The sequence below is a fragment of the Macadamia integrifolia genome, chromosome 4, assembly GCF_013358625.1.
Source record: "Macadamia integrifolia cultivar HAES 741 chromosome 4, SCU_Mint_v3, whole genome shotgun sequence".
Taxonomy (NCBI): Eukaryota; Viridiplantae; Streptophyta; class Magnoliopsida; order Proteales; family Proteaceae; genus Macadamia; species Macadamia integrifolia.
In genome coordinates, this window is record NC_056560.1 from 12,783,798 (window position 1) to 12,808,653 (window position 24,856).

Sequence of the window (24,856 nt, forward strand, 5' to 3'; positions counted from 1 at the left end):
TTAGGTTAAGATCCAAGTCTACGACATGTAGGCTCAAAACCAAAAGGAAAACTGGAAAAGGGTTGAGTTTGGATTGACACAATCAAAACCAAACCGGACTCGACACTTCCCTTAGTAGCAAGTCGCAACCAAGAAACCTTCCCGCCTGCCATCTGGGGCTGTACTGTACTTGCCGTTGTCTATTCAAATTCATATCCTTCATCTTCATCTTCTACTTGCAGAGAGCGAAACCAAAGGAGAAAAAGAAAAATGGAAGCTCTTACAAGCTCTCACCGCTGCAACTCTCTCGCCACCTTCGCTCCCATCTCCACTAATAGACGAACAGACCCCTTTTCTGTACTTATGGGACTCAAGGAAGATGCCCCTTCTCTGGCCGTCGTCGGTGTCACCGGCGCAGTAGGCCAGCAGTTTCTCAGCTTCCTCTCTAACCGCGATTTCCCTTACCGGAGCATTCGCTCGCCAGCAAACGATCCGCCGGCAAAAAAAATTCACCTTTAATGACAAAGAATACGTTGTGAAGAGCTAACTCCGGAAAGCTTCAATGGTGTGGATATAACGCTCTTCAGTGCCGGAGGCTCTATAAGTAAGCAGTTTGGTCCCATTGCTGTAGAGCGCGGGTCGGTCGTTGATAACAGTTCGGCATTTCCGATGGATGAGAAGGTGCCGCTTGTGATGCCAGAGGTGAATCCGGATGCCATGTCCGCCACGCCTCTGCATCGCCATGCCAAGGTAAGGATTCAACTCTGCTTAATTTTACTTTGTAGAGCATTTGTTGCAGGATAGGTGCTTTTGAATGGTTTAGAATTGGAACTGCACAGTCTAAAAGCCTAAAATGTATGTTCTTATCTATGACAAGTTACCTTATCAAAGAGCTACCCTGAAACCTTTGAGGCACATGGCACACCCAGTTGAAATAAAAATTCTTTGTATCAATTATCAAAGGATGAAATGACTTATTCAGGGATTTTTTTTTTTTTTTTTGGCACAATGGAGTGGACATTAGATTGGAAAATATTGAATTTCAGTGTTGAATAATTAGGCCAAAATCAGGAGAGTTTATGTGAACTGGTTTTTTAGGCTTTGATTCTTTTGACAATGCAGCTAATGTGGAATGAGATTTCACTTTCTTTAGAATCAGTGGGGGGAAGTCTGCTTTTCTTGGAGCTAATTGTAGGTGTTAGGTGGCATTCCTTTTATTCCTTGAGCATTGATGTATGTCATGTAGTTGTCACGGCATCTAGGCGACCCAAGGTGTTGAAGGGGGCTTGGATGTCAAGGTGATGCCAAAAAGGTTTCTAGGCAACCAAGATGCCTGGGAGGCCAAGGCACCTTTCCTGCAAAGGGTGCCTGGGGTGCCTAGATGACGGCTTGACAACCATGGTTCGGAGGTGGTATCTTACCCATAGAGTAGTTGGAACTGACTTCATTTTGTCTGTTCCATTGTCTTGGTTTATAAATATAAGAGATAAGATTCTATTTGATATGCAGAGTTTATGCTTTTTCCTGCTTCTCAACTGACAAGCAGAACCACCAGTTAAGCAATCTACAAAATATACTCTCATTGAAATCTTATGCACTTCTTAATGAAACTTTTATCCTTGACCTGTAAAAGTTTCTGCCTTTTCTTTCATGGATGACTAAAATTGCCTGGATAGTAATCACAAGTTGGAATGACATAATAAAAAATCCCTCCAGGTCCTTAAATGATATCTTCACTTTCAGGTATTACGAATGGTTTTTAGCACATATCAGGCAGCTAGTGGTGCTGGTGCTGCTGCAATGGAAGAGCTTGTACAACAAACTGGTGAGGTTTTCCTTCTACTCCAATCTATCCTTATTATCGTTTGATCTTTTTTATGTCCAACAATGGTTACTGCTGAATTATACTTACAAAGTTGGCATTTGAATGTTATGCCATAAGGTTCTGGAAGGGAAACAACCAACTTGTAACATTTTTAAGAGACAGGTCTGTTTTTATTCCAAATTTCCCCTCATGAACACGATTCATTATTGTACATTCCATCTGTTCCTCGTGGTTGACCCCTTTTGCAGTATGCTTTCAATCTGTTCTCACATAATGCCCCTATTATCTCAAATGGGTATAATGAGGAGGAAATGAAGTTAGCGAAGGAGACAAGAAAAATTTGGGTAAGGATGAGTGATGAAACTTTAGTCATAAGTTATAAGGATTACTCAACTTTCTTCTTTAACCTTTCTCTCTTCATTACTGGAGACCATAGACCATTTATTCTATGTTAAATACTTTTTCTGAATGTCAATGCAGAATGACCCCAATGTCAAGGTGACTGCCACTTGCATACGAGTTCCCGTGATGCGTGCGCATGCTGAGAGTATAAATCTCCAGTTTGAGAAACCACTTGATGAGGTAAAACAGTCTTACTATCATGTATCATATCTTAGTTCATTATGTTTGCCTTTGTTGCCATTTGTGTTATCAGGCTTGTGTTTTGTTGCTATCTACAGGAGAATATCATGAAACTTCCACTGATCTCTCCCATTCTTGATACAAATTCTGAGTTATGATCATTGTCTAGGACACAGCTATGGATATTTTGAAGAGAGCTGCTGGTGTAGTTGTTATTGATGATCGGGCGTCCAATCACTTCCCTACTCCTTTGGAGGTGTCAAGCAAAGACAATGTTGCAGTTGGCAGAATACGCCATGATTTGTATCAAGATGGAAATCGTTGTAAGACTAATCAATTAACAAATCCTGTTTATTTCTTTCCACACAACCCTTTGTACTAAAAGACATACCCCAAACAGGTTGGACATCTTTGTTTGTGGTGATCAGATACACAAGGGAGCTGTTCTTAATGCAATTCAAATTGCAGAGATGCTGCTCTAGTTTTGATATGGTTCTGAAATGAAGCCTCCATCAGAGATGTTTCTTCTCAGATGTGAATACATCCTTATGGCTAGATAAGGCAATTTTGGATGATTTATGATGTATTATCCTGAAACAAAGTTGATATTATTTATTTTTTCTTAGATTTAGTTATGTAATTTACGAGTTACTAATTAATGCCAAATGTGAGGTTTGAAGAGGACACTTAGAACAATTTTTCCATGATCAAGTCAATGCATCTTATTGTTTTGTGCTTCATCTTATTGGTGTATCCTCAGTTCATAGCATTTCTGTTTCTTTTCCAGATCATTCATCTTTTTTCTTTTTCTTCAAAGCTTGAAAGTCATTGTTCTTCTACTCCAACAAAAGCCCCCACCAACTGAAAAAAAATAAAATCATGAAGCTAGAATTTGAAACCATTACACTTGGAAAAACAAACTTTAAAGAGCCATGAAATCTCAACTCTTGACCAACAACCATTAAAGCCTATCCTGAACTTGGTTGCTAGGTAAGAGACCCTTCCATGACTAAGGTCATTGGAGGGGGGGGTGGGGGGATGTAGAGAGAGATCACTAGAGAGTTGCAGGTGTTAGGAGCCACTCTAGGATATTGACTACTATTGGCTTGTTATGATAATAAAAAAAATTATGATAAAATCCTCCATAAACATTGCAAAAGTGGTTAGTGTAACAACAAAAACCTTTTATTTGATATACTTTAAAAGAATAGTCCTGGATCCAAAGGTTATTTTGATAATGTATAAGTGTTTGTTGATTTTTTGACCAATGGATATACAAGGATATAATGCATATGCGATATGTCAAATTTAGTGACCTATCTCAAGTACAGGCTCCCCTTCCCATCTATTTATTTATTTTTATTTTTTTTTCAATTCTTTCAATTGAAATATTCCTATTATTTAGATATAACTGATTTTCTTAAACATTGTTCAAAGCATTAGCTGACATATAACAAATGGCATAATAAATTGAACTAGCAATTGATTGAATGGTTCAATGGACAAATATGCAAATTGAACATTGCCAAACAACCATATGGGATATAATTGTGCTAGTTTTACAATGGCTTCCTAAGGGCAAAAGATCTATATGCCATTCACATATAATGACATCTCCAATGCTAAGCCAATAACCGCACAAGAGAGGGTCTCTCTATAAAAAAAAAAAAAAAAAGGGGTGCCTCAAGATTCATATATATAGCGGACCATCTGGTCAGGAGGAGAGTGTGAGAGGTGGTCTTTCCCCCTTTTCCTTTTCTTTACATGAATTTTCTTGGAGGGCTGAGGAAAAAGTCTTTTCTCCTTGATTTGGGTTGACAACACACGGCAAAACCGTACAGCAAGACCATGAATCTCAAGGTAATGTAAACCAGTTGAATGCATATATCGCCTGGGTTCATGAGAAGAACAAATAATAAAAAATCAAAGGATGATTTACATCAATCTCTTCTGTCCTTTCTCTAAATTACATAATCTTTTTTGAAAATAAAAAAATTACATTTAAACCCAAAAACTTAACACCATTAGAGATGTTAGTGTTAAAATTTAAAAGACAAAATTACCCCTAACATTTTATATACCTATAACACCCCTCCTATCTATTACCAACACCCATCACAAACCCAAGGAGTGACAGTGATCTGCTCGGAGTCCTGAATTCTCGCTAGTTAGTGGGGGTTTTCTAGGAGGTTCTTTGCTGGTTTGAGAGAGAGTTCTTGGGAGGTGAATCACTGGTTAGAGGTGAGATTTCAAGGATCTTTTTCGCTGGTTTAGAAAGAGAAAGTCTGAGAAAATCGCAGGGGAACATTCTTGCGTAAGTTTTTCGTAATCTTTCTTTTTCTCTCTTATTTTTTTGTAAGTAAATCTGTTTTCCATGACTGAACATTGATAAATCTATGGAGTTAACAAATATAAACTTGAACAAGAGGTAGATGCAGACCTTTTCTCAGGCGGTGAGCAATAAAACCTTCAAAGAGTTCAACAAATCTTGCAACAGCCAAGAATGAACAGTTCTTGATCAGCTTCGAATCAGATCCTCCAATCCAACTAAATCGACTTCACTGCTTCTTGATGGTATCCAGGTCTACCATCGTCCCAGCCAAGAAACAAAAAGAAAACCTCTCTCTCTCTCTCACTCTCGTTCTTCCTTAGCCCTCAACGCATCTTCTATATCTAAAAAGGACTAAACTCTCTGAAACAGAACCCCTCTCTAAAAAAAACTTTCTCTGAAACACAGGAGAATGATTTTGGGGGAGAAATTTTAGGAGAAGAAAAGGCAGAAATGACTTCGGCAGAGATGACTTCGTCGGAGAGAGGTACAATCACCTGAGAGCTCAAAGAACCCTGCAAACAAGTGAGGTAGGGATGTGAACTCAAAAGGGCAAAATGGGATTTTCAGTAAAATTCTATTCAAGTAACAGAATAACCTAACAAAGATGCTAACGGTGTTAAGTTTTTGGGTTTAAATGTAATTTTTTGATTTTTATGTAATTTTGACAAACAAGAGAGTAGATTGATATAAAAAACCCAAAATAAAATCACAAATGCTTGATGTGATTGACCCTTCTCATGCGTAACCTTCACCTTTGTGCATTACAACTCTAAAAGAAGAAAGAATTCAACCCTATACCTAGGTCTAGACATAGCAGGTATGGAAAAACTAAGTTGCTCTGCATTGAATATGTCTATGTCTGCCTTCTCATTGGTTGTGCTTACTAACTTGTACTTATGCCAGGAGATAGAGTTCTCTATCCTCAAACTAAATATAAGAGCGAATTTCCCTAAGGCGATGGTGCTACTAACCTGTACTTACGCCAGGAGAGTTCTCTGCTCATAAATTAAATATAAGGGCAAACTTCCCTAAGGCCATGGTGATCAAATTCTTATTCATCGTGGCCAAGCTGAGGCACTTGAAGGGGGGGGGTAGGGAATCTCTCAAGTCTTCGGTCACACAGTGAAAGAAAACTTCTTCCAAAATATAATGTGATGATTCAATTGCCTTTTCTATATGATTGTAGAGATTAGAGTGAGGGGCAAAAAGGAAGATTCTCTATTTAATCATGGAGAATATAAAAGGTTGGCAAATATTACATGAATGGGATGAGAGAAAGAAAGAGATCCCTCCATATTTTATACGATAATCAAGATCATAAGGAGGCAAAAGCCTTTCTAATGATTGTAATAATTTCTTTCTTATTATTTTCTCAACGATACAAGTCAGGTCCTAGTAGAAATAGAAGAAGGTATGCTACCTTCTCCATTGTGTTTTTTAAGCAATCGCATTAAAAAGACTAAGGGAGATCTAAATATATAAAGTTTACAAGTCAATTTGGGAATGAAAGAAGACATGAATCAACTATGGCTTTCAACTCAAAATTAGTCATAGAATGAGCTATTGTATTTGTTGTACAACAAATATGTCTGAAGATATGCTCCCTTCTCCATTGAAGGCAATGAAATTGCCACTAATATGTTTGCAATATGATATTTACTATTTCAAGTTATGTTTGAGATGAAAAAATAAATAAATAAAAATGGAATGAGAAAATCATATATACTTTACGAGGGATTGTCACGATGCCAAAGTTTAGCTTTCCACAAACTCTCGAAAAGGAATGAGAAAATCATATAAACTTTAGGAGAGAGATACCAAAGTTCAGTTTCCCAAGAATGAGGAAATTTGCACACTAAGTAAGGTTTACTGGTGGGGGTGTGAGAGAATATATAGAAGAATATGTATAATGTTGTCTTGATAATATTTTTCTCATAAATATCATTATTTTTGTATCTTTATGAGCGATATGTTATTAACCAATCATGCACCTTTGCACCTGGCACAAGGAATATGAAATGATCACATCACCCCCTCTTTTGATGCTTTGACACGAACTCTCATTGTGCTGATTCAGAGACCACACAACTAAGTATTGATCTTTTTTCTATCTTTATTTTTTGGGACTCATATTTTTTCTATCACTTTGGTTTCCAAATATAGCCTTAGGGGTTTATAATTATTCCATTTGAATTCCAATGAATTAATAATAAGTCCATACAAAGAATGAAAATCTTAGTTCTTAAAAATACCAAAAAAACAAAAAAACAAAAAAAAAAAACAAAAAACAAAAAAGAAAACAAAAACAAAAACAAAGCAACAAAAAAACAAAAATTGAAAATCTTAGTCTTGGGTCGAAATCTCGGCCCTTGATCAGCAGTAATATTTTGGTGGGACCCATCATATAATTGTTCTATTTCCCCTTAGTTCTATTTTCTCACTCGGTTTTCCTTTATTTAATAAATGAATGAAAAAGGCTTCTAAAACCCTGGCAAAGCTCCCAAGCTAATAATGGCGCTTTAAAGTTTAAAGAAGCGAAGACCTGTAAAAAGTCCTCCTTGACTTCGTACGCTCCTTCTTCCACCGCTGGAGGTTTCACCCTAAATCCTTAATCCTCCCCCTGGCCTTTCCTTGAAAGGAAGACGAAACCTTCACAAACCCTAACATGAATCTCTGAGGCTCCTTCTCATCGTCTCATCATCCTCTTCGAAGTTTTCTCTTTAAATCTAGGGTACCTCTCTGGCTTGCTTAAGTCGCTATACTCTCATGTCTTCTTCTCTGCCCTTGCTCTGCTAAATTTCTCATCCTTTTCTCTCTGGATCGAGAAAATCTCTGCTCTATAGTTTGCGCTGAAATCTGTTTCAGCCCTTTTTTCATTATCTTCTTTGCTCTAGGTATTTGGTTCTTCTCTTTTAGATTTATGTACGGTTTTATAATCAACAAATGGATTTTTCTTGAATATATGGATCAGTAACATTCTTTTTCTCTGTGATCTTTCTCTTGCTAAACCTACATTGTCGAGTTTTCCTCTTGCGTTAGGTATTAATTTTTTGGGGTTTTCTGAACTAACTTTCTTTAGTTTTCTTTTGTTCCAGGTTGATTGGCTAGTGCTTTTTCTTTATTCTTCTTCTTTGGTTGGACTTACAGAGCGTGATGGCAACTTCTTTGGATATGTCGCTTGATGATCTGATAAAGAGCAGAAGTAGTAGCGAGAGGGGGAGAGGTCGAGGCCGTGGTCGGGCCCGCAGAGGGCGAGGCCAAGGTGGGAGTTTTGGCCGTGGAAGAACGGGAGGGAACCGTGGAGGGGCTCTAAGGGTGAATGCACGGCCATCATCTTACGCAATTGCTAAGGCAAGCTCAAAACTATAGCTCTTATTTGCATATGTTCAAGGTGATTTGCTTTAGAAACTCAAAACACAAAGGAGAGGATCTGGGATGATGGTTTTGTACATGGAGAGGCTCAATTTGAACTGCCAATTAAAGCACCCTTCGTTTACAGTGGATTTATAACATGATCTTCACAGATAATCCATTTTGTTGGTTTCTTTACGGTGGGAAATATGTTGGATTCTCTTGTTGTATGCGGATTTCTTCAGTGCGGGCCTTCAATTTTCATACCAGTTCAAGGAGTTTAATGCAGAGGAGCTTCCTGGTTGAATTTAAGAACTGGAGCTCTGATCAGTAGCGTATCATCGGTTTATCGTGGGTGGAATTCCCTACTCCCATTTTTCATCTGTTGCTTTAGTTGCTATCGATTTTGATTTTCTTATTGAATTCTCTTACAAATTAAGTATAATGGCTGCTACCTTACTTCTGGTTACTTTTGTTTTTTTGGTCTAATGTGATTTTTCTGACCTCTGATTAACTCTTGAAGAGCGCCGATTGTTCTGTTTTTTTGGTCATGTTCTGACATGTTCTCCTCAACATCAGTCTTTCAACAGAACCAAGGATTTTACGTGGCAACATGATTTGTTTCAAGATAGCCTGATGGCTGCAGGGATATCTGGGATTGAATCTGGGACAAAGTTATACGTCTCAAACTTGGACTATGGTGTTAGCAATGAAGATATAAAGGTAGAATATTAGTCATAATATTGTATTAATGTTGTTCCAGGTATAATCATGTTCTCTTCTATGATGGAAGTCCTTCTATCCTTTATTTGATATTTGACTTGCAATTCAGGAACTTTTCTCTGAGATTGGAGAGCTGAAGCGGTATGCAATCCATTATGACAGAAATGGGCGTTCAAGTGTAAGCATTGGTTCTTGTTAGTTTTATTGTCTATATTTACTATCTGATCGTCTCTCCTACTGAACATTTGGTATTGGTGGTAGAATTGGTTTTTTGACTGATTCCGATATCATTTAGAGTATATTTGTTGATATCCATGTACATATTAGGCTTTGGTTGATGTGGTGTTGGTTTTTTAGATTGGGAGAGCCATTGATTGCCCTTATCTCGTGTGGTTTGTGGTGATAAAATTGCTGGCTGAGGAAGCTTAGTGTCATAATCATTGCATGGGCTGTTTTCTATTTTTATTAGTTAGAATATTAACTAAAAAGTACAATAATTTAAATTGAGAGAAATAGTCCAGTAATTGAAATTGAGAATATAGGCAAATGTAACGGTATATGCTGGAGCATCGTATTCTTACGGCAGTGTATTTGTCTCCAGAATTGTATTCTTTGATGTCTAAAACTCTGTTATGTTAGTTTGCAGTTAGCATATCTAGTTTCTCGCGTTGCTGATTATGTAATATTATTTTATTCTTGCATTGCTGATTATGTAATATTATCTATTTCTTTTATTGTATTGCTGATTGTTCGAGGTTTAAGATCTCGATCTCACACCTAATCTCACCAAATAAAAAAAGAAAGATCTGACGAGATCTCGCCGAGATCTTGTAGTTTTTCTCTATCGACTCGGTGGTTGGTCTCGATGGCCATATGGTCTTTGTAGCCCCTGAAACTTGTCATTTACCCTATTTTAGGCCTTATAAAGATAGTGGAAACATCAGTTTTTTAAAAATCAAACCCAAAATTGTACTTTGATTTCGTACCCTATGTAAGTAGTCTTTAGCTTCTCACCTTAGGTTATTCCACAATAAAAACAAACAACTATCAAAATGGTTTTGAGAAGTTGTTCTTACCTAAAACTTCTCTTGAAAAGAAAAGGATCTCCAAAGGTTGATGATGAAGTGATAATCTCCAATCTCCAAGTGTTGAAGTTGTTAATCTGCTATGTAGAGGAGAAATTTGGCAAGAAAATTCACCAAAAGTCACTTTTTTCTTCACATCAGGGCGAGATAGGAGAGATATGTCAAGGTGGGTCGAATTGAGGGTTGAAATTATGTATGTACCCCATGTGATTTGGTCTCGGGATGAGTCATCTTGGTCGAGATATTGCACTTTTTACATATCACCTCTCATCTCGTCTCACCATTTTCAAATAGCAAGATAATAGATAGATCCCGTCAAGATCTTACCGAGTTCTTAGACCATGTGATTATGTAATATTATTTATTTGTTTCACGTGTTTTCCTTTTTTTATGACGCCTGTTTTTTTATTGTTAATGACAATAAGCTAATTATGTTGCTTCTTTTATCACTTTGTTGGACACCATGTACGTTCCCCTTGGTATCATTACTTCCATGGCATGTTTCCAGCAAAAGGGCGCAATACAAACTTCAACAACATTCTAAAACTCTCATCAACATACAACTTGAAGGCTAGGTTTCATCTCTCCAAGGTTTTGTTTATAAGTGGCTGTCATCATGTATTTTCATAACCCATGCAAGTTTATCTCCCCCTCTTTGTGCATACATGCGCATTTATCTGGTCGGGTTGTTTCTTATTTCATAGTGTAAATGGAGTTCTATAAGGGATAGGCAAGGGTTTCTACTAGCAGTTCATGCCTAAGACTAGGGTAACTCCTTAGAAAGGAACACATATCGTACCTTATTGCTGTGTTTTCAGTGACCTCGGACCATGTGTTTTGACTTTTTGAATGTTGACCGTTAGGTGTGAAAGGTCATAACTCTTCAGGAGCCAAAAACTGGTGTTGTGGTCAATGCACTGTTGGTCTGACAATTACTTTTAGACTAGATCTTTTATCTGTTTATATTTTGATTTGCAGAAAAAAAAAGGTGTGTTATTATTGTGTTGAAAACTTAAAAGAGATCTCTACAGTGTACACCCAAAAATGTTGCATATCTATAGTGATATTAAGTCTTGGAGATCTTCATTTACTGTGAAGATAACTTCTTAGAAGCAGAGACTTCCAAATAATGTAAGTCAGTATCTGCATGGATCGTTTTTAACAGATTTTTGTATTACACCCTTGATGGTGTCATACTGTGTTTTGTTCCTTTCCTTTCGCAGGCTCTAGGTAACTCCTTCCTGAATTGACATCGCAATGTATCAAGTACCAAATGACAGAATCCTTGTTTATTTTATTTATTAAAAATGTATTTGATATGATTTCACTGGAAACAAGCCTATGGCTCCATCCTTCAACTTTTAGAGTCATTGATTATTGTCTACTTTTTATTCTGCAGTCTGAGTCAGGCAGGTGCATTCTCCTTGTTTTCAAGATTGAGATGATTGCTTCTCAATGTCAAAATCTTAGAATATAACAGATCCAACAGTTTGTATTTGGTGTCCACTAAGCTTTATAAGCATGGAATAGATGAAAAACATACCGACCCTACTCTATTCATCTTTCCAAAACATAGTGTAGGCCCCTCTTCCCCAGATTAGAAGCTGTTCTACAGAAAATCTTTATGGAATCTCCATATTGTTCCATCTGGCAATAACATCACTGGCAGTACTGTACTTGTTAAATCTCCTCCCAAGGAGCCGATGCTCCCTGCTAAACTTCCTTAGCCATTTGGCTAGCAGTCTTTTGGTCACTTTTCTCAGTTAACAAATGGTTAGTCCTTCCAACTTAGTTTTCAATAGAAATTTCCAGTCAACAAGACTGAACTGAGCTGAACTTGCATTACCAACTCTTTTTGTCCACAATATGGCAATTGAAAACTTTCATCTCCTTGGATTGACTTTTGTTTCTATTTCCGGAAGCTATTTTTGCCTTTTGGAGCAATTTCTATTTCAAAAAGTTGAAAAAATAGAAATGTGAGAAATAAGTGCTGATCTGTTTCTCATTCTCGCAGAGATAGCATTTCTCCTTAGTGTGTGCTGTTGTGTTCAAACAGCACATTGTCACAGACCGCCTACATAGGCCCACGGGCCAACCTCATAAGCCCATGTACTTCCACCATTGGGCTAAGCAAGATCCCTGATCTAGAACTTTCTGCCAATGTGTAGGAAGTCTAGATACTTGGTAGTGAAACCTCTAGAAGCTAGGGCTGCGTTTGGTAACTTTCTAAAAAAACGGAATAAAGCGTTTGGTGCATTTATGGTGCGTTTTGTTTTCATTGGAACAAAAAGTGAAAAAAAAAAAAAACCTGCTAGAAACGAGGTAGTTCCGTCGTTCCAGTTTCGTTTGAAAAAAAAGAAAAAAAAAGCATTTTGACACAAACTGAAATTTCCGTTTTTGACACGAAACGTCAGAAACGTTACCAAACACAGCCTAGAAGACTGAAGACTACTTGCAGATACTAAAGAAGTAGGTGGTTCTAGAAGGCAACATAGAAAGAAAAATTTTGCTCTCAAATTGTTTGGAAGAAAATGAACAAAACCTGCACAAGAGAATTAAAGTCCATTTTTATGTTTGCTTTTCTTCATCCATTTGTTGCTGGTAGTATGGTGTTTTGTCGGGTCAGGTGCATTTTTTGTTGTTGAGATCTATCTGTTGTTGAGCCTGTGATTTTTTGTGGTGGCAACAATACCCTATAGGTCTTATTGCACTGTGGAGAATGTAGAGCTAGGTTGATGATGACCTATCCTACAGTAAGCATCCAGGAACTGACAAACAGTAGGATTAACTAGTGCTTCCAAAAATACAACAATGGAAGATAGTTACTTAAGAAATCAATGAAAGGAGAAGAATGGGGAAGAGGATGGGGATAGGGAAGGATGGATGGTTCGAGCCTCTCACTCTGACCTAGGCTTCTCACCTCACATAGGACTCTCTCCTACACTGCCTCTCACAGCCACATAGTTCTAAACTACTCTTTTTTCGTTTCATTAAGTTGTTTTTTATGATTTAATCTGTCCATCACTTATACAATGAAAGGTACTAAAGCCAAAAGGAAACAAACAACGTAGAAAGTCCCTTACAGGAGAATATTGGGACTTGTATACCAAGTAACTTAACTTCCTAATCTTTTAAACTTTAAAATAGAAAGTAAGTAAACGACAAAATAAAATCTCAACTAAATAAATCTAGCTATTAGATAAGAATGGAAACTAAATAAAGTAGAAACTAACAAAATAGAAAGTAAGAGGATTGTCCCCAAAAATGGAAACTAGAGACCAAATAAGATCTTCTGAAACCACTAATCCAGCAATCCATATGGGGTGCACGCACTGTTCATGTGAACAGTGTTTTTTGTCATTTTCTTCTTCATGCTTTGATCTGCATCACTATTTGCTTCTGCAGTGTGGATAAATGTATATGCATTTTTTTATTGGATAACTAACAATTTTAGTTATAGAAGTTAGAGATGCGACAAGAAAAACAGCACGAGAATGACAGAAATATTTCCGAAGGAACTTGAAGATTCAAATTAAAACAATAGACAATGAGAAAAATGTCTATCATGTGGAGAAATAGTACAGCCTTCATAGTTCTGGTTGCTAACTTTTGGTACCTATTTGTCTGATTTTTTATTAGAAAGAAAATGATAATTTAAGCCGAGTTATTATTTTGTTCCAGGGTTATGGTTTTGAAATGACTGAGTGTTCAAATTTGGTGTTGGATTTGTTTTTACAGGGTTCAGCTGAAGTGGTGTATGTTAGAAAAAGTGATGCATTAGCGGCTGTTATGCGATATAACAGTGTTGTACTGGATGGGAAGCCAATGAAAATTGAAATCATTGGCACCAATTTGGAATTGCCTGTTTCAGCTAGAATGAATGTCATTGGAGCAGCAAATGGAAGAGGAAGGAGAACAGTTTTTATGACGTATGTTATATTTTTCACTCCCTTTGTCTTATTATATTTTAGTCCTGGTACTTGTTTCAAGTTGTTTTGTTATTTCTCAGGTTCAAAATGGGACATGAAATGCATTGATTTGGATATGATCTACATGGATCAAAAGCAGATCATCCACATTTCTATTTTAGTAGGGTCCAGATCATATTTAGTTATAACGCGTTTTATAAACTGTTATTTTTACAAGGGTCTTTTATTTTTCCAAATGTCACAAGACATCTATTCTGCCACATGGACAGATAAGTATCCAGGCCTCAGGTTGAGTCAGCCCAGCCCAGCTCAGCTCAGCTCAGCTCATATTTAGGTTAATTTCCCACTTGTTCTATTTTTTTGTATGGAAAATAATATGGAAATAGAAGAAATAGGACCAAGCCTGGGTTTTCAAATACCCAGCCCAGCATTGCATTTCTTGTTACCCATCGGTTTACTATCGAAGTACTGATACCAAACTATTGAGGTGCTACTATTCATGCTTTGCATCCATGTAGAAATAATGCATATTGATGCTCTGCCAAATTGTTTGGAAATTTCATTATTTGAAGTTACTACAGCTTTCTTTTCCACTTAAGATTGGTACACTTATCTGAGACATGATGTTCTAAACAGGCCTGAAGTGGGTCTTGGAAGAGGATCTGCTCCAGTCAATAATAGTTCTGGGTATGTGATCTTATTCAAATACTCACCTTGCTATTCATACAACTTGAACATAATTGTGGTCTTTTATTAGAGTTACTACATTTTACTGCTTTAAATGATTGGGATTATTATGAATATGAAATTGCGTGAATCTGTCGTGTTAGTCTTGGAGTTTATGTTAGTGCCTATGCAAGGTTATGAGGTTGGCATTCCAGATGTTATCGGTTGTCACCCGTTGGGTCTGGATGACCCTTCCCACGTCAGAGGTTGGCCATGGGCTTAAGATCATTGACTATATAATGGATTGGCCACCCAGTCCTGAATATTATTCAGATGTTTGTGCTGGTTAATTGGTTCTGCAACTCAAAAGTTATTGAGTATTAGTATATCTTAAAGATTCCAGCCGTTCAAGAAGACAAAAAACTACATCTGTGCCCACGATGTTGTTTATGTTCAGTCAACTATTATCCAAGTCATCAAAGGTTAATCAGTCATTGGTTAATCTTTTACTGATTTCAGATCCAAGGTTATTACTGCTTATGTGATAAGTGTTGTTATTCTTTTAGGATTGCGCCTTAATTTATTATTTCAGTAAATTTTTTCCTATTATTTTTAGTAAATAACATAACACTGTTGTTTGTTCTTAAAAAGCTATTATTATTATTCTGAAAGTTGGTTTGTAATATGCTTCTGTTCCTTGGTCATAGTTGGAGTTGTAATTTACTTATGAATTAAGGTTTTGAATCCTAGATAAAACTTGTGAGTGCATCTGATACCATGAGCTCTTCTATATTAGCTGTGGGATGTAAGCTGGAGAGTATCAAATGTCAATCCTAATAAAATTTTCTGGAGAATTCCATAAAAGAAACTTTCTACATGCTTTGCCAGCGGCCAGCCAATACAATGTCAAGAAGTGTGCAACTAATTACATTTTCATCCCATTGTAGCAGGTGGAGTCGTGGAGTTTCCTGGCGTGGCCGTGGTGGTGGCCGTGGCCGTGGTCGTGGTCGAGGCCGTGGTTGGGGTCGTGGCCGTGGGAGGAAACAACCTGTTGAGAAGTCAGCTGAGGAACTGGATAAAGAATTGGATACCTATCATACTGAAGCAATGCAAACATCCTAGTTCTTTTCAGATCTGGGAAATGGAATATGCAATGCAAACATCCTAGTTCTTTTCAGATTTGGGAAATGGAACATTACCTGGCAGTTAATAGATTAGCAGAGTGAGCTGTATAGACAGAATGGCAAAGGGGCGTTACTGCAGTAGTAATTTTTTGGGGTTGTATTTTGTTCATATGCTTTGCTCCTGGTTAGATTTGACTTGTTAGAATTGAAAGTTTTCTCAATGCAGACATTGCAGATAGTGTATGATCCTTAAAAACCTTTAATTGTGTTAAAACCTGTGTATACGAGCTCTTTTGGTCATTATCTTTTCTAATAGTTTTTAGGTTTTACAAATAGTGGTTATACTTGCCGAACTTTGGTAGGATTTTTCGTACTTTTTCATTCTCCTGTGGAATGTAATCTAGTTTGTCTCCTTATGTCATATTTTTGTTAATTGCTTCTTTCTATTATCTTACATTTTGCATCCTCTACCACCTGTTCCGGTCTAGACCCTCTTTGAGCTTGAGTTGGTAGGTTATTGGCTTAGGTGGATGATGATCCGACCCTTGCTGCTGCTTCTGCCTCTGCCCTTCCATTTCTTTTATGCTTGCCTGTTGGTTGTTGAAGTGATGAGAATGGTCACTTCTGGTTTTGAGCTGAATGGTTTACAATTTTTAACCTGTGAAAAGCCTTGCACAAACGGATCAGTTGGATGTCAAAATCTAAAGCATTGTAGAATGGTGCCATGAAGCCCTGCATGTTTCCAGGCACTCTCTATGAAGCATACCACTTGGTCCACTTGTGGAATGTGAATCCCTAGATTTCGATGTTTAAATGCAGCAAATGCCAACTCATGCACTGATCATTGAAAACGATTGGATCAATTATCCTGTGCTTCCCGGCTGTGTAGTTCTCACCCCTGACCTCACACATTTGGGTTTTGTTCTAGAGTTGGACAAATGGAAAAGGCCCCTTTGCAACATAGGATGTTCTATAACTCCATACAACTGATACAAGATCTCGCATTTTTCATTTTAAAGTGTTCACTCAATCAATCATCCAGAGAAGGACAAACAAATGGTAAGATTGACATCCCTTCCTTTACCCTCCCAGGGGGGAAAATGGAAAAAAGGGTAGGGAAGGGAAGGCAAGGGGGCAGCAAGACTATTCTCCTACACAGAGGAGACTTCTCATTGTACTAGTGTGTATTTTCAAATTTTCAAATTTTCAAATTTTACCCTTAATACAGGGAAAGATGGGGGGTTTTATACAGAATTGGAGGTTCTCTTCTCATGACAAGATAACATACAACTCCAGTATACAAAATCCAACAAGAGGCAGAGAAATGAAGCAAGCCCCAGAGGTGTCTCCAGATGCAAGCAAGATGAAGGTATTAGATACATCTTTTAGTTTGAGGCACCAATTTCGTTCTTTAGTTTAAGGTCTCCTGATTCATTTCTGTTGAAGAGCTTCTGAACAACTTCATCCCAGTTAGTTCTTCCACTGGACTTTAATCTGCTGTTTGAGGGGTCCTTTCCTTGTTCCTGGGATGCCACCGAATCTGAATCCCCAATGGGCTGCTCTGCTGGGACCACAGCGTGAGGCACGTTCAGGCTGGCAGCTCTTTCTAATGCGTCCTTGTGTTCTATCTCAAGTGTTTTTAGCCTCTCGAATTTTTGGGCCTCTGGAGCTGTTGTCATCGGTTTGCCACTGCTCTCTCTCATTCTCTGGGAATTTAACAGCAGATCAGAATTGGTTTTGTAAAGCTCAACAAAAGAAATACAAATGATTATGGAGGATGGACTCAGACAGTTTCATTACTTTCTCTTCCCATGAACCATGATATATAATGCAACAAAAATTTATCTTTCTCCAATCTCCAAAGTGGGGAAAGAAAAGGTGCAAACATTTGATAACAGTATCCAAGGGCAACAAGGACAGGCTTGGACAAACACCTATGGGCCTCTTCACTTTTGGTGATACTAAAAGTGATGACCTTAAAAGTGGTCATCAGAAAGCTGTGCAGTGTTGGAATCAGGGGCAAGCAAAGAAGCCTTAGTGCTGCCTCAAGATTGCCTTGATCCCAAAACAAGGCAGTGGGATGCTTGGAGGATTACTTATTTATTCCTAGAGATATGAGGAAAGTCATGAAATATTACAGTGACAAGTTTCGGTGGACAGGCTGAATATCAACTAAAGCATTTTGTAAGATTACATACATTTAAGCTGCTTTACACAATATTTAGCCAATTTTTACTTCAGTAAACTGTCATATGCTCATTAGGCTGTCACAAACTGTAACACAAAAGCCAGAAGGCCAGCCTCGGTAATCCACTTGTTGAGTAATAATTTGCTTAAATGTAGATGGAGCAATAAACTTCTAAACTTCCTTTGGGGTGGGGTCACAATTCTCTCGTTTTTCATCTTGGACTCACTATGTCTACGAATTAACATTTACTACTAGATGTATAGTTGTCAAAGAGAATCAGTAACTTTTACTTTTGAACCACATACAATTGTCATGGAAAGCTTACTTCTCTAACAGGATAACAAGAAAGACCTGTAAGCTTTTTGGAAAGGAATTCAATGAACAAAAGTCCCTATTGGGAAATGACACGAAGCTATTTAGTGAGGTTGTGCGACCATGTTACATACCATCATCCAGTCTCTTTTGCTCTCTTTAAAGCGATCAAGAAATGAAAAAAAAAAATCCATTGCAAGTTTGACTCAAGATCAAAATTTTAATTCAAACGAAATGAATTAGGCGGCCACTAATATTTTTGAAATAATTGAGGACAAAATGTAGCTACCATGAGCTACAAAATAGTAGAAGCATATAATAGATTGTTGAAATAACTTGGCACTTACATGTAAAGCCTTTTCTGCTTCTCTTTCTATCCAAATAATGGCGTGATCCGATGTCGCATTTGCTGATAAAACAATATGTTCAAATCTTCCTTCAACCGGAATAGCAGTTCTCACTTCTGGAGGAAATCTCCCACATCTGCGTATTTCAAATGTCAAGGAACTCTACTTCACAACATTGCCCATTCTTTCACATACTAACCAGACAGAAAAAGATGTTATGCAACAGGATTTACCGTGAGTGAGACATAATGATTTATGAGAAATTATGTCCTACTTCTAGCCCACAAGAAAGTCATCATTTTACTTTTAAATTGAGATAACATGTGACTACTTAATTATAAATACTACGGTTACATGAAACATAAATTTTAGATGATAACCACTGTCCATTGAGAATTTCCTAAGGATGCTCAGTTGCTGCTTCAGTGTACCCACAAAAGCTACTTTGGAAAAACACATTACAGGTGAAGCAGTAGGCTATATTGATATAATTAGCTACAGTGAAAAAATATTGAAGAATGTCTTCTGAGGAAATGTAGCCATACAGGTTTGTTTTTGCATTTGTATTTTATTAATTTTAGTATTATCTCAAAGGAATTGTTGCAACCCTTCTTGATGAATGCAGTATTCTGTTATCAATCTACTGGGAAAATTAGTGAAAATCTGTGTATAATGAGACGTTCATAATGGAGCTTCAGGTAGGCAAACATTGAAGCCATCTCTCCAACTAAGACTTTAGGCTCATTCAGAAAATGGTGGGAAAAGCTGTTACCCAGAAGATATCTTGAGTAAAATCTACAGAGAGATGATTAATATCATTTACTTAATAGTTTTATGAGGAATATATGCCATACCTATAATTCTACTATCAAAATTAGCGCAATAGATCACACCCTTAAATGCTAGTGCCACCTAAAATTTCTAGTGGGTAATGTTCAGCTCCTGTGTCAGCCTCCTACCCATGTAACCTTAAGAAAGAAAGGAGATACTATGATTAGGTCATCAAGCAAGCTGAGATAAGCAGAGCGTTACCCAGCTGGGTCAGGCTCATAGGTTCAGACCTGGTCATTTTTTTAACTTCAATCCAGCAAATCATATTGGACTAGTGCATGCCCAAAGCTCATAAGAATCTACAAATATTGATCTATTTGTATAAAAAAGTTAGTCTGATGCCTCAGAAGCTATGTCAGGCTAGAAGCAAACCTCAGGCTTGTGTCATCGATGGTGCAATTCTGACACCAGGTGTCAAAATCATCATACTCACCAACTTGCTCCCACCTAAGTCCTACACAGTACGTTTTCTTCTCACAGTGACATGCACAGATTGGAAGTTTCATATTTCAGGGCACTCGGTCACATTAAGACCAAGCTTTTAACATTAGTTTTGTAATCTATCATAAATGGAATTCCAGGGAAGTTTGCTATTCACAGAGTTTAAGTTTCCTCAAGAAGATAATCTAAAATCAAATGCATTTGATATACAATTTTTCAGTACCTGCAGAATTTCCTCTCCACAATATGATACATCCGTCCAGGGGCATACAGTCTTCTTGGGTCCCTTAACTTCCTGCCCTCTGGTATGAAGGTGTCTCTCAAGCAAACCGCAAACAATAAACACGGCAAACTGTCCAAAGCATTAAAACCTGGTTTAAGAGATAACTATAATTTATTTCTTTAAGTGATGAGGTAACAAGGCTTTCTGCTACCTCAAGCAGATGATGGAGTACAGAAATAAAGAAAAGAATGATGATATAAAATCCCAAATCCAGACACAAGATAACTAACCAGAAGACTGATCTAAAAATATCTTGCAATGGCGTTGCTGTTCTTGGTAAAAAATCATCCTGGGTGGCAGCATAGTAGTTTATCATAGTCAGTTTCAATATTAGATGGACAAATCCAAAATAAGACGGATGGTTAAATAAAAAAAAATGCGAGTAACTAGAGAAACATACAAAATTACAAAGGAACAAATGATCTACACCTTTTTTTTTTTTTTTTTTAAATTGATCACAGAAGGTTAACAAATTCCAAGATATTTATGCCCGCTAATGCCAAAAACAAACCAAAACAAAAGGGTAAATGCTCTGGATAGCATATCTATATCATCAACAATATCCACCCTTTGTATAGGTGGTCCAGGGATGATTTTATCAACTAGATGAAGATGCCCTTTTGAATCCTAACTCCTGGTGGAAAGCTCGCGAGCAAAGAAGATGAAGAAGCATGTCAGTGAGAGATTAGATTATCCCAAGCAAAATTTTTCTTCTAAAAAAGTCTCTATATGTTTATTTGCCACTACACCCAGGTTCAAGCAATACGATTTCTCATTGTATGAGGCAAGAATAGACAGAAATGATGTGAATCTTGGCACATGGTAAAAATGCGGGAGATTTAAAAAAATAAAAATAAATAAAAAATAAAATAAAAAAAATAAAAAGATATGAAAACGAACAGGGAAGCATTTTTTTTTTTTTTTGAAACAGAATTATTGTAATATTATGTATAGCTTATATTGTGCAAACTTAGATTTCAATATCTTCACTCTAGAATGTGCAAACACAATAAACAATGAAACCCTTTGTTGCCTCTAGTGTTTGGTGGAACATTTCTAGTAGCAGGATGATTCTGGGTAGTAGAGGAAGCCTAAAATGAGAGATGGGAACACAAGAAGAATATGAACAAGGAGAAAGCACTCTCACATTTAGAAGCTTCTTGTAAATACAGAGTAACCAAGAGTCCCATTATGAAAATGATGAGATCAGAAACTAGAATCAAAAGTCAAACAAAGGTCAAAGATACAACGAAAATGCCACAGAAAATTCTCAATTCCCAAGTAAAATAATGTATTCACACTTTGGAAAGGGGGTCAATGAAGAACTAAGAAAAAAGAAAAGGGGTAGAAAATCCTGAATAGATTGCATCAGTATAGGCGGGGCAAGTCCTATTGGAATGAGATTACTTAACAGCTAATCTAGTGGATCACTCAACAAACAGGACTCTGGAGTTTTAAGCTAACCTAACAGCCAATCTAGTGGATTAATCAAAAGACTTGTACAGTTATCCGCTTCAACTCTGCCATACTTGATGAACACAGTTTTAGTGGTGATATTCACTTTGATGACTCAATTAAGGGTTTCACAGATCAGGGAGGAAAAGGAGAATTTTTGACTAATCAAACCAATCATGAATTTCAAATTTGTGCAGAAAAAAAAAGTAAAACCCAAATAATTTCATCCCATAGCCATTTCAGTTTTTTTTTTTTTTCCAGATATTCAAGTTGAGCAGAGAATAAAGTGAGCTTCAATTTGATTTACCTGCAACACAACAGAGTAAATAATATCTGCATACTTGACCGCCAAATTAAGCGACATACACCTTGCAGGCGCAATCGCATAAGCTCTTATAAGATTCCTCGGAATCCCACCAAGGCGATCCCGATGATTGACCACCACCACCGCCAAAAGCGCAGCAACTCCAGAACCCAAAGAATGCCCAGAAAAAATCATCTTATAAGAGGAACCATTATCGATCCACAACTGCTTCAACGTTTCCGATTCCTTTTTGAGCAACCAAATCGCCGATTTCAACAACCCGTGATGTACATACCCACCAGCGAACATCTGCATTCCTTTCTTGTTATCAAGCAAGAGCTTGTAATCGCTTTCCTTGACGAGATTGAGACCACGAATTGCGAGTATGATTTCGTGGTTTTCATGGTCGATGTAGATGAGGTAAGGAGGAGCATGGCCTTGGGTTTCCTCGTAAGTGACGCGTTTGACGACCCAATCTGGGTTCAGGCGGTAGCCACCTTCAGGTGGGAACTTGGGGTTGCGGAGATCTTCCTCGTATACGGCGAGGATTACTCGGCAGATGCGAGGGATGGGTTCGAATTCATCTGGGGTGGCGGATGGCCAAGTTAAGCTGTCGTCGGAGCCCACGTAGGTGCAGCGCTTCCATGCCCAGCGAGAGCAGCCCAAGCAGAAAACGCACTCGGCGCCGCCCGCGACGGACATACTTCAGCAATTCAGCTTTGGGTGTGATTAGTGGTTAGTGGTTACTAGTTGGTTGAAGGACAGAGGATGAGAAGGTTCTCCTGTACTTGTGCTGATGTGATATTAAATTGGACAAAGACGAGAGAGAGAGAGAGAGAGAGACAGAGAAAGAGAGAGCGCGCTAGAAAGAGCATAGGGAGGTCGGTGACTTGGTGCTTGGGTATCAAGCAATGAGACGAGAAGGTTCAGGGAAACCCATGGTCGACAGTGGTGTGCTGGGACACGGGAGGGTTAAAAGCTTTTGATAAAGAAGAAGATTATAGATTGAGATTGATTGAGATACCCTTTTATGAATACGTGTTTCAACTTTCAACTATGGAAAATATTTCTCACGTTTTTTTATTGGGTGATTTACAACAAGCTCCCTCGCATTTGCCTGTAAATTTCATTTATTATTATATTTAAATCTACAAATCCTAATACTGTTTAACTGATGTTATTATTTTTTAAATAAAAAAACCTAATTGCCCCTAATCATAAAAACTCAATTTAAAATTACTATTACACCCTTTCTTACATTTATAAAACTAAAACCCTAAAATTTCTAAAATCTTACCCAACCAACCAAAGAGAAGAGGAACTTACCTTGTCCTGCGAAAGTGGAGATCGCCGCATTTTTCGACAAAGTGAAAGTGTTCGGTTGGCATGTGGAGGGCTTAACTAAACCTGGTTGGCCCAAAGACAATTGTCGTGGATCAGGTGGTTCGACTCTGTTCTGATTCTTCTAGGCGAAGAATGGCAATTTTTCTTTTGGTGAAAAGAGAATGGCGAAGTTCACAAGTCACAAGACACGCAATGGAGAAACTAAAATATCGTTCAGGCATCATCTGACAACGTTCTGCTTTTGTCGTTTCTACGTTTTCATGTTCCCAAAAACGGAGAAACAACCTAAAAAGCGTTTGATAAAGTTATTTCGTTTCACCCGTTTCTAGAAACATAAATCAAAATTTATGTCTATTTACAATTCTAGAAACGAATTTGATGAAACAAGTCGGACTTGTTTCATTGTTTCTAGAAATTAATTTAAGAGAAAAAAAAAGATTGTTATGCCCAATAAATCTCTCAACTTTTTAAATCTAAAAAAAGGTAACCAAATGCTCTCTCCTTTTTGGACATCCGATGATACTATTGAATTTTTTAATGACATTATATTTATAAAAAACATTTCAAAAAATAAGTTTATCAAACACAACAAAATTCGTTTTTATTTAAAAAAAACATGAAAGTCTCGGGGGGCACAAAAACAGCAGAAGAAAGGTTGTCAAAGGCTGCCCTATGGTTTCCTTATTGGACAAGGCGATTGTGGCTTCGCTGGTCAGACTACACCTTTCCTCTTCCTGAGTTCCTCATGTTCATCTCTGTTTCTATACCTCTCTATCTTCCTTCTACTGTAATTTTGGCGTGCGGACTGGTGATGTCAATTGAAGGTAACTACTGCTACTTCTTCTTGTTTTTTTAATAGCTTTAATCTTGATGCTATCTTAAGTTCTCAAAATGCCCTCTCCGACTATCTTAACTTCAATTTTCATCGCCCTGCAATTTCCCTTTTTATTAGGTCGCCCTTGATCTCCAATTCCCAATATGCACATATAACACATCCACAGCATTTACTTAGTTGTAAAATCTCGTCTTGCTTACTGCTTACGGATGAAGATGATTGAATTTCCAAACAAAAGAATTTGTTTGATGCTTTATTTTTATATTGATCCTTTATTTTACTCTGTTATATGAATTTGGAGCTTGAGATTTTTGGGGGTTTATGTGCTTTCGGAGCGTTAGAACTGGGGTTTCTGGGAGTTGGGTTTCTGTCTGGACGAGTTTTGGTTTCACAGTCTGGAGAGAGCGTGGAAATATAAAACGTTTTGAAAGAGAGGCAGCTAGGTTGGATTTGAATTGGTTCTGGAATCCTGGAAGCCGCATTTTGTTTTCTAGTTGTGGCGAACCACTTAGCCCTCTGCATCTTCTCGCTTCCTTTCACTTCGCCGGAAAATGCAGCGATCTTCACCTTCATTGGACAAGGTAAGCTCCTCTTCTCTTTGGCTGGGTAAGATTTTGGAGACTTTAGGGTTTTAATTTTATAAAAATAAGAAGGGGTGTAATAGTAGTTTTAAGTTGGGTTTATATGAACAGGGGCAATTAGGTATTTTCATTTAAAAAAAACCTAACATCAGTCTAACGGTGTTAGGATTTGTGGATTTAAATGTAATAAGAAAAATTCGAGGGGGGAGGACGTAATATAGGCAAACGCGAGGGAAAATTGATGCAAACCACCTTTTTTTATTTTATGAGGAAAAAAAAGAAAGACAATAAGGCATTTGGTGTTTTTCGATTTTTTTTAAACGAAAAGGGGGGGGGGGG

The 24,856-nt window shown here is 37.5% G+C and overlaps 3 protein-coding genes and 1 long non-coding RNA gene across 9 annotated transcripts; 3 read left to right on the plus strand and 1 right to left on the minus strand.

The window, feature by feature from the left end:
- LOC122077062 (aspartate-semialdehyde dehydrogenase-like) lies at positions 1 to 3,267 on the plus strand. Its single transcript, XM_042642831.1, is given in 7 exon segments — positions 1 to 729; positions 1,723 to 1,809; positions 1,922 to 1,966; positions 2,053 to 2,148; positions 2,285 to 2,386; positions 2,556 to 2,709; positions 2,787 to 3,267. Coding segments are annotated over 7 exon segments (1,068 nt in total). The 5' UTR covers positions 1 to 249; the 3' UTR covers positions 2,891 to 3,267.
- A 1,280-nt stretch (positions 3,268 to 4,547) lies between these two features.
- On the plus strand, positions 4,548 to 16,017 carry LOC122077060 (THO complex subunit 4D-like). 6 transcript variants are annotated; one of them, XM_042642827.1, is made up of 7 exons: positions 4,548 to 4,700; positions 7,814 to 8,069; positions 8,649 to 8,792; positions 8,902 to 8,970; positions 13,616 to 13,806; positions 14,443 to 14,493; positions 15,420 to 16,017. In XM_042642827.1, exons 2-7 carry the CDS (start codon positions 7,872 to 7,874, stop codon positions 15,592 to 15,594), a joined length of 828 nt encoding a protein of 275 aa, XP_042498761.1. In that variant the 5' UTR covers positions 4,548 to 4,700; positions 7,814 to 7,871; the 3' UTR covers positions 15,595 to 16,017. The 6 variants fall into 6 exon arrangements, with proteins under 6 accessions (XP_042498761.1, XP_042498763.1, XP_042498764.1 ...); XM_042642829.1 differs by lacking the exon at positions 4,548 to 4,700 and adding an exon at positions 7,198 to 7,612 and having other exon boundaries at positions 15,423 to 16,017; XM_042642825.1 differs by lacking the exon at positions 4,548 to 4,700 and adding an exon at positions 7,199 to 7,612.
- Positions 16,018 to 16,790: 773 nt separating this feature from the next.
- LOC122077059 lies at positions 16,791 to 22,747 on the minus strand. Its single transcript, XM_042642824.1, has 5 exons — positions 21,761 to 22,747; positions 20,229 to 20,287; positions 19,939 to 20,067; positions 18,444 to 18,579; positions 16,791 to 17,302 (listed from the first exon to the last, which is right to left on the minus strand). Exons 1-5 carry the CDS (start codon positions 22,457 to 22,459, stop codon positions 16,982 to 16,984), a joined length of 1,344 nt encoding a protein of 447 aa, XP_042498758.1. The 5' UTR covers positions 22,460 to 22,747; the 3' UTR covers positions 16,791 to 16,981.
- A 1,003-nt stretch (positions 22,748 to 23,750) lies between these two features.
- LOC122075506 lies at positions 23,751 to 24,641 on the plus strand. The gene is made up of 2 exons (XR_006139268.1): positions 23,751 to 23,925; positions 24,054 to 24,641. It is a non-coding gene; the product is annotated as an uncharacterized LOC122075506 (long non-coding RNA).
- The last annotated feature ends 215 nt before the right edge of the window (positions 24,642 to 24,856 follow it).

Coding starts and splice junctions, on each gene's coding strand:
- LOC122077059 (XM_042642824.1), bottom strand. CDS start 22,459: ATGTCCGTCGCGGGCGGCGCCGAGTGCGTTTTCTGCTTGGGCTGCTCT. Junction 18,580..19,938: donor GTGGAGAGGAAATTCTGCAG/GTACTGAAAAAT, acceptor TGAAATACGCAG/ATGTGGGAGATTTCCTCCAG. Junction 17,303..18,443: donor AAGCAGAAAAGGCTTTACAT/GTAAGTGCCAAG, acceptor TTAAATTCCCAG/AGAATGAGAGAGAGCAGTGG.
- LOC122077060 (XM_042642827.1), top strand. CDS start 7,872: ATGGCAACTTCTTTGGATATGTCGCTTGATGATCTGATAAAGAGCAGA. Junction 8,971..13,615: donor ACAGAAATGGGCGTTCAAGT/GTAAGCATTGGT, acceptor TTGTTTTTACAG/GGTTCAGCTGAAGTGGTGTA. Junction 14,494..15,419: donor CCAGTCAATAATAGTTCTGG/GTATGTGATCTT, acceptor ATCCCATTGTAG/CAGGTGGAGTCGTGGAGTTT.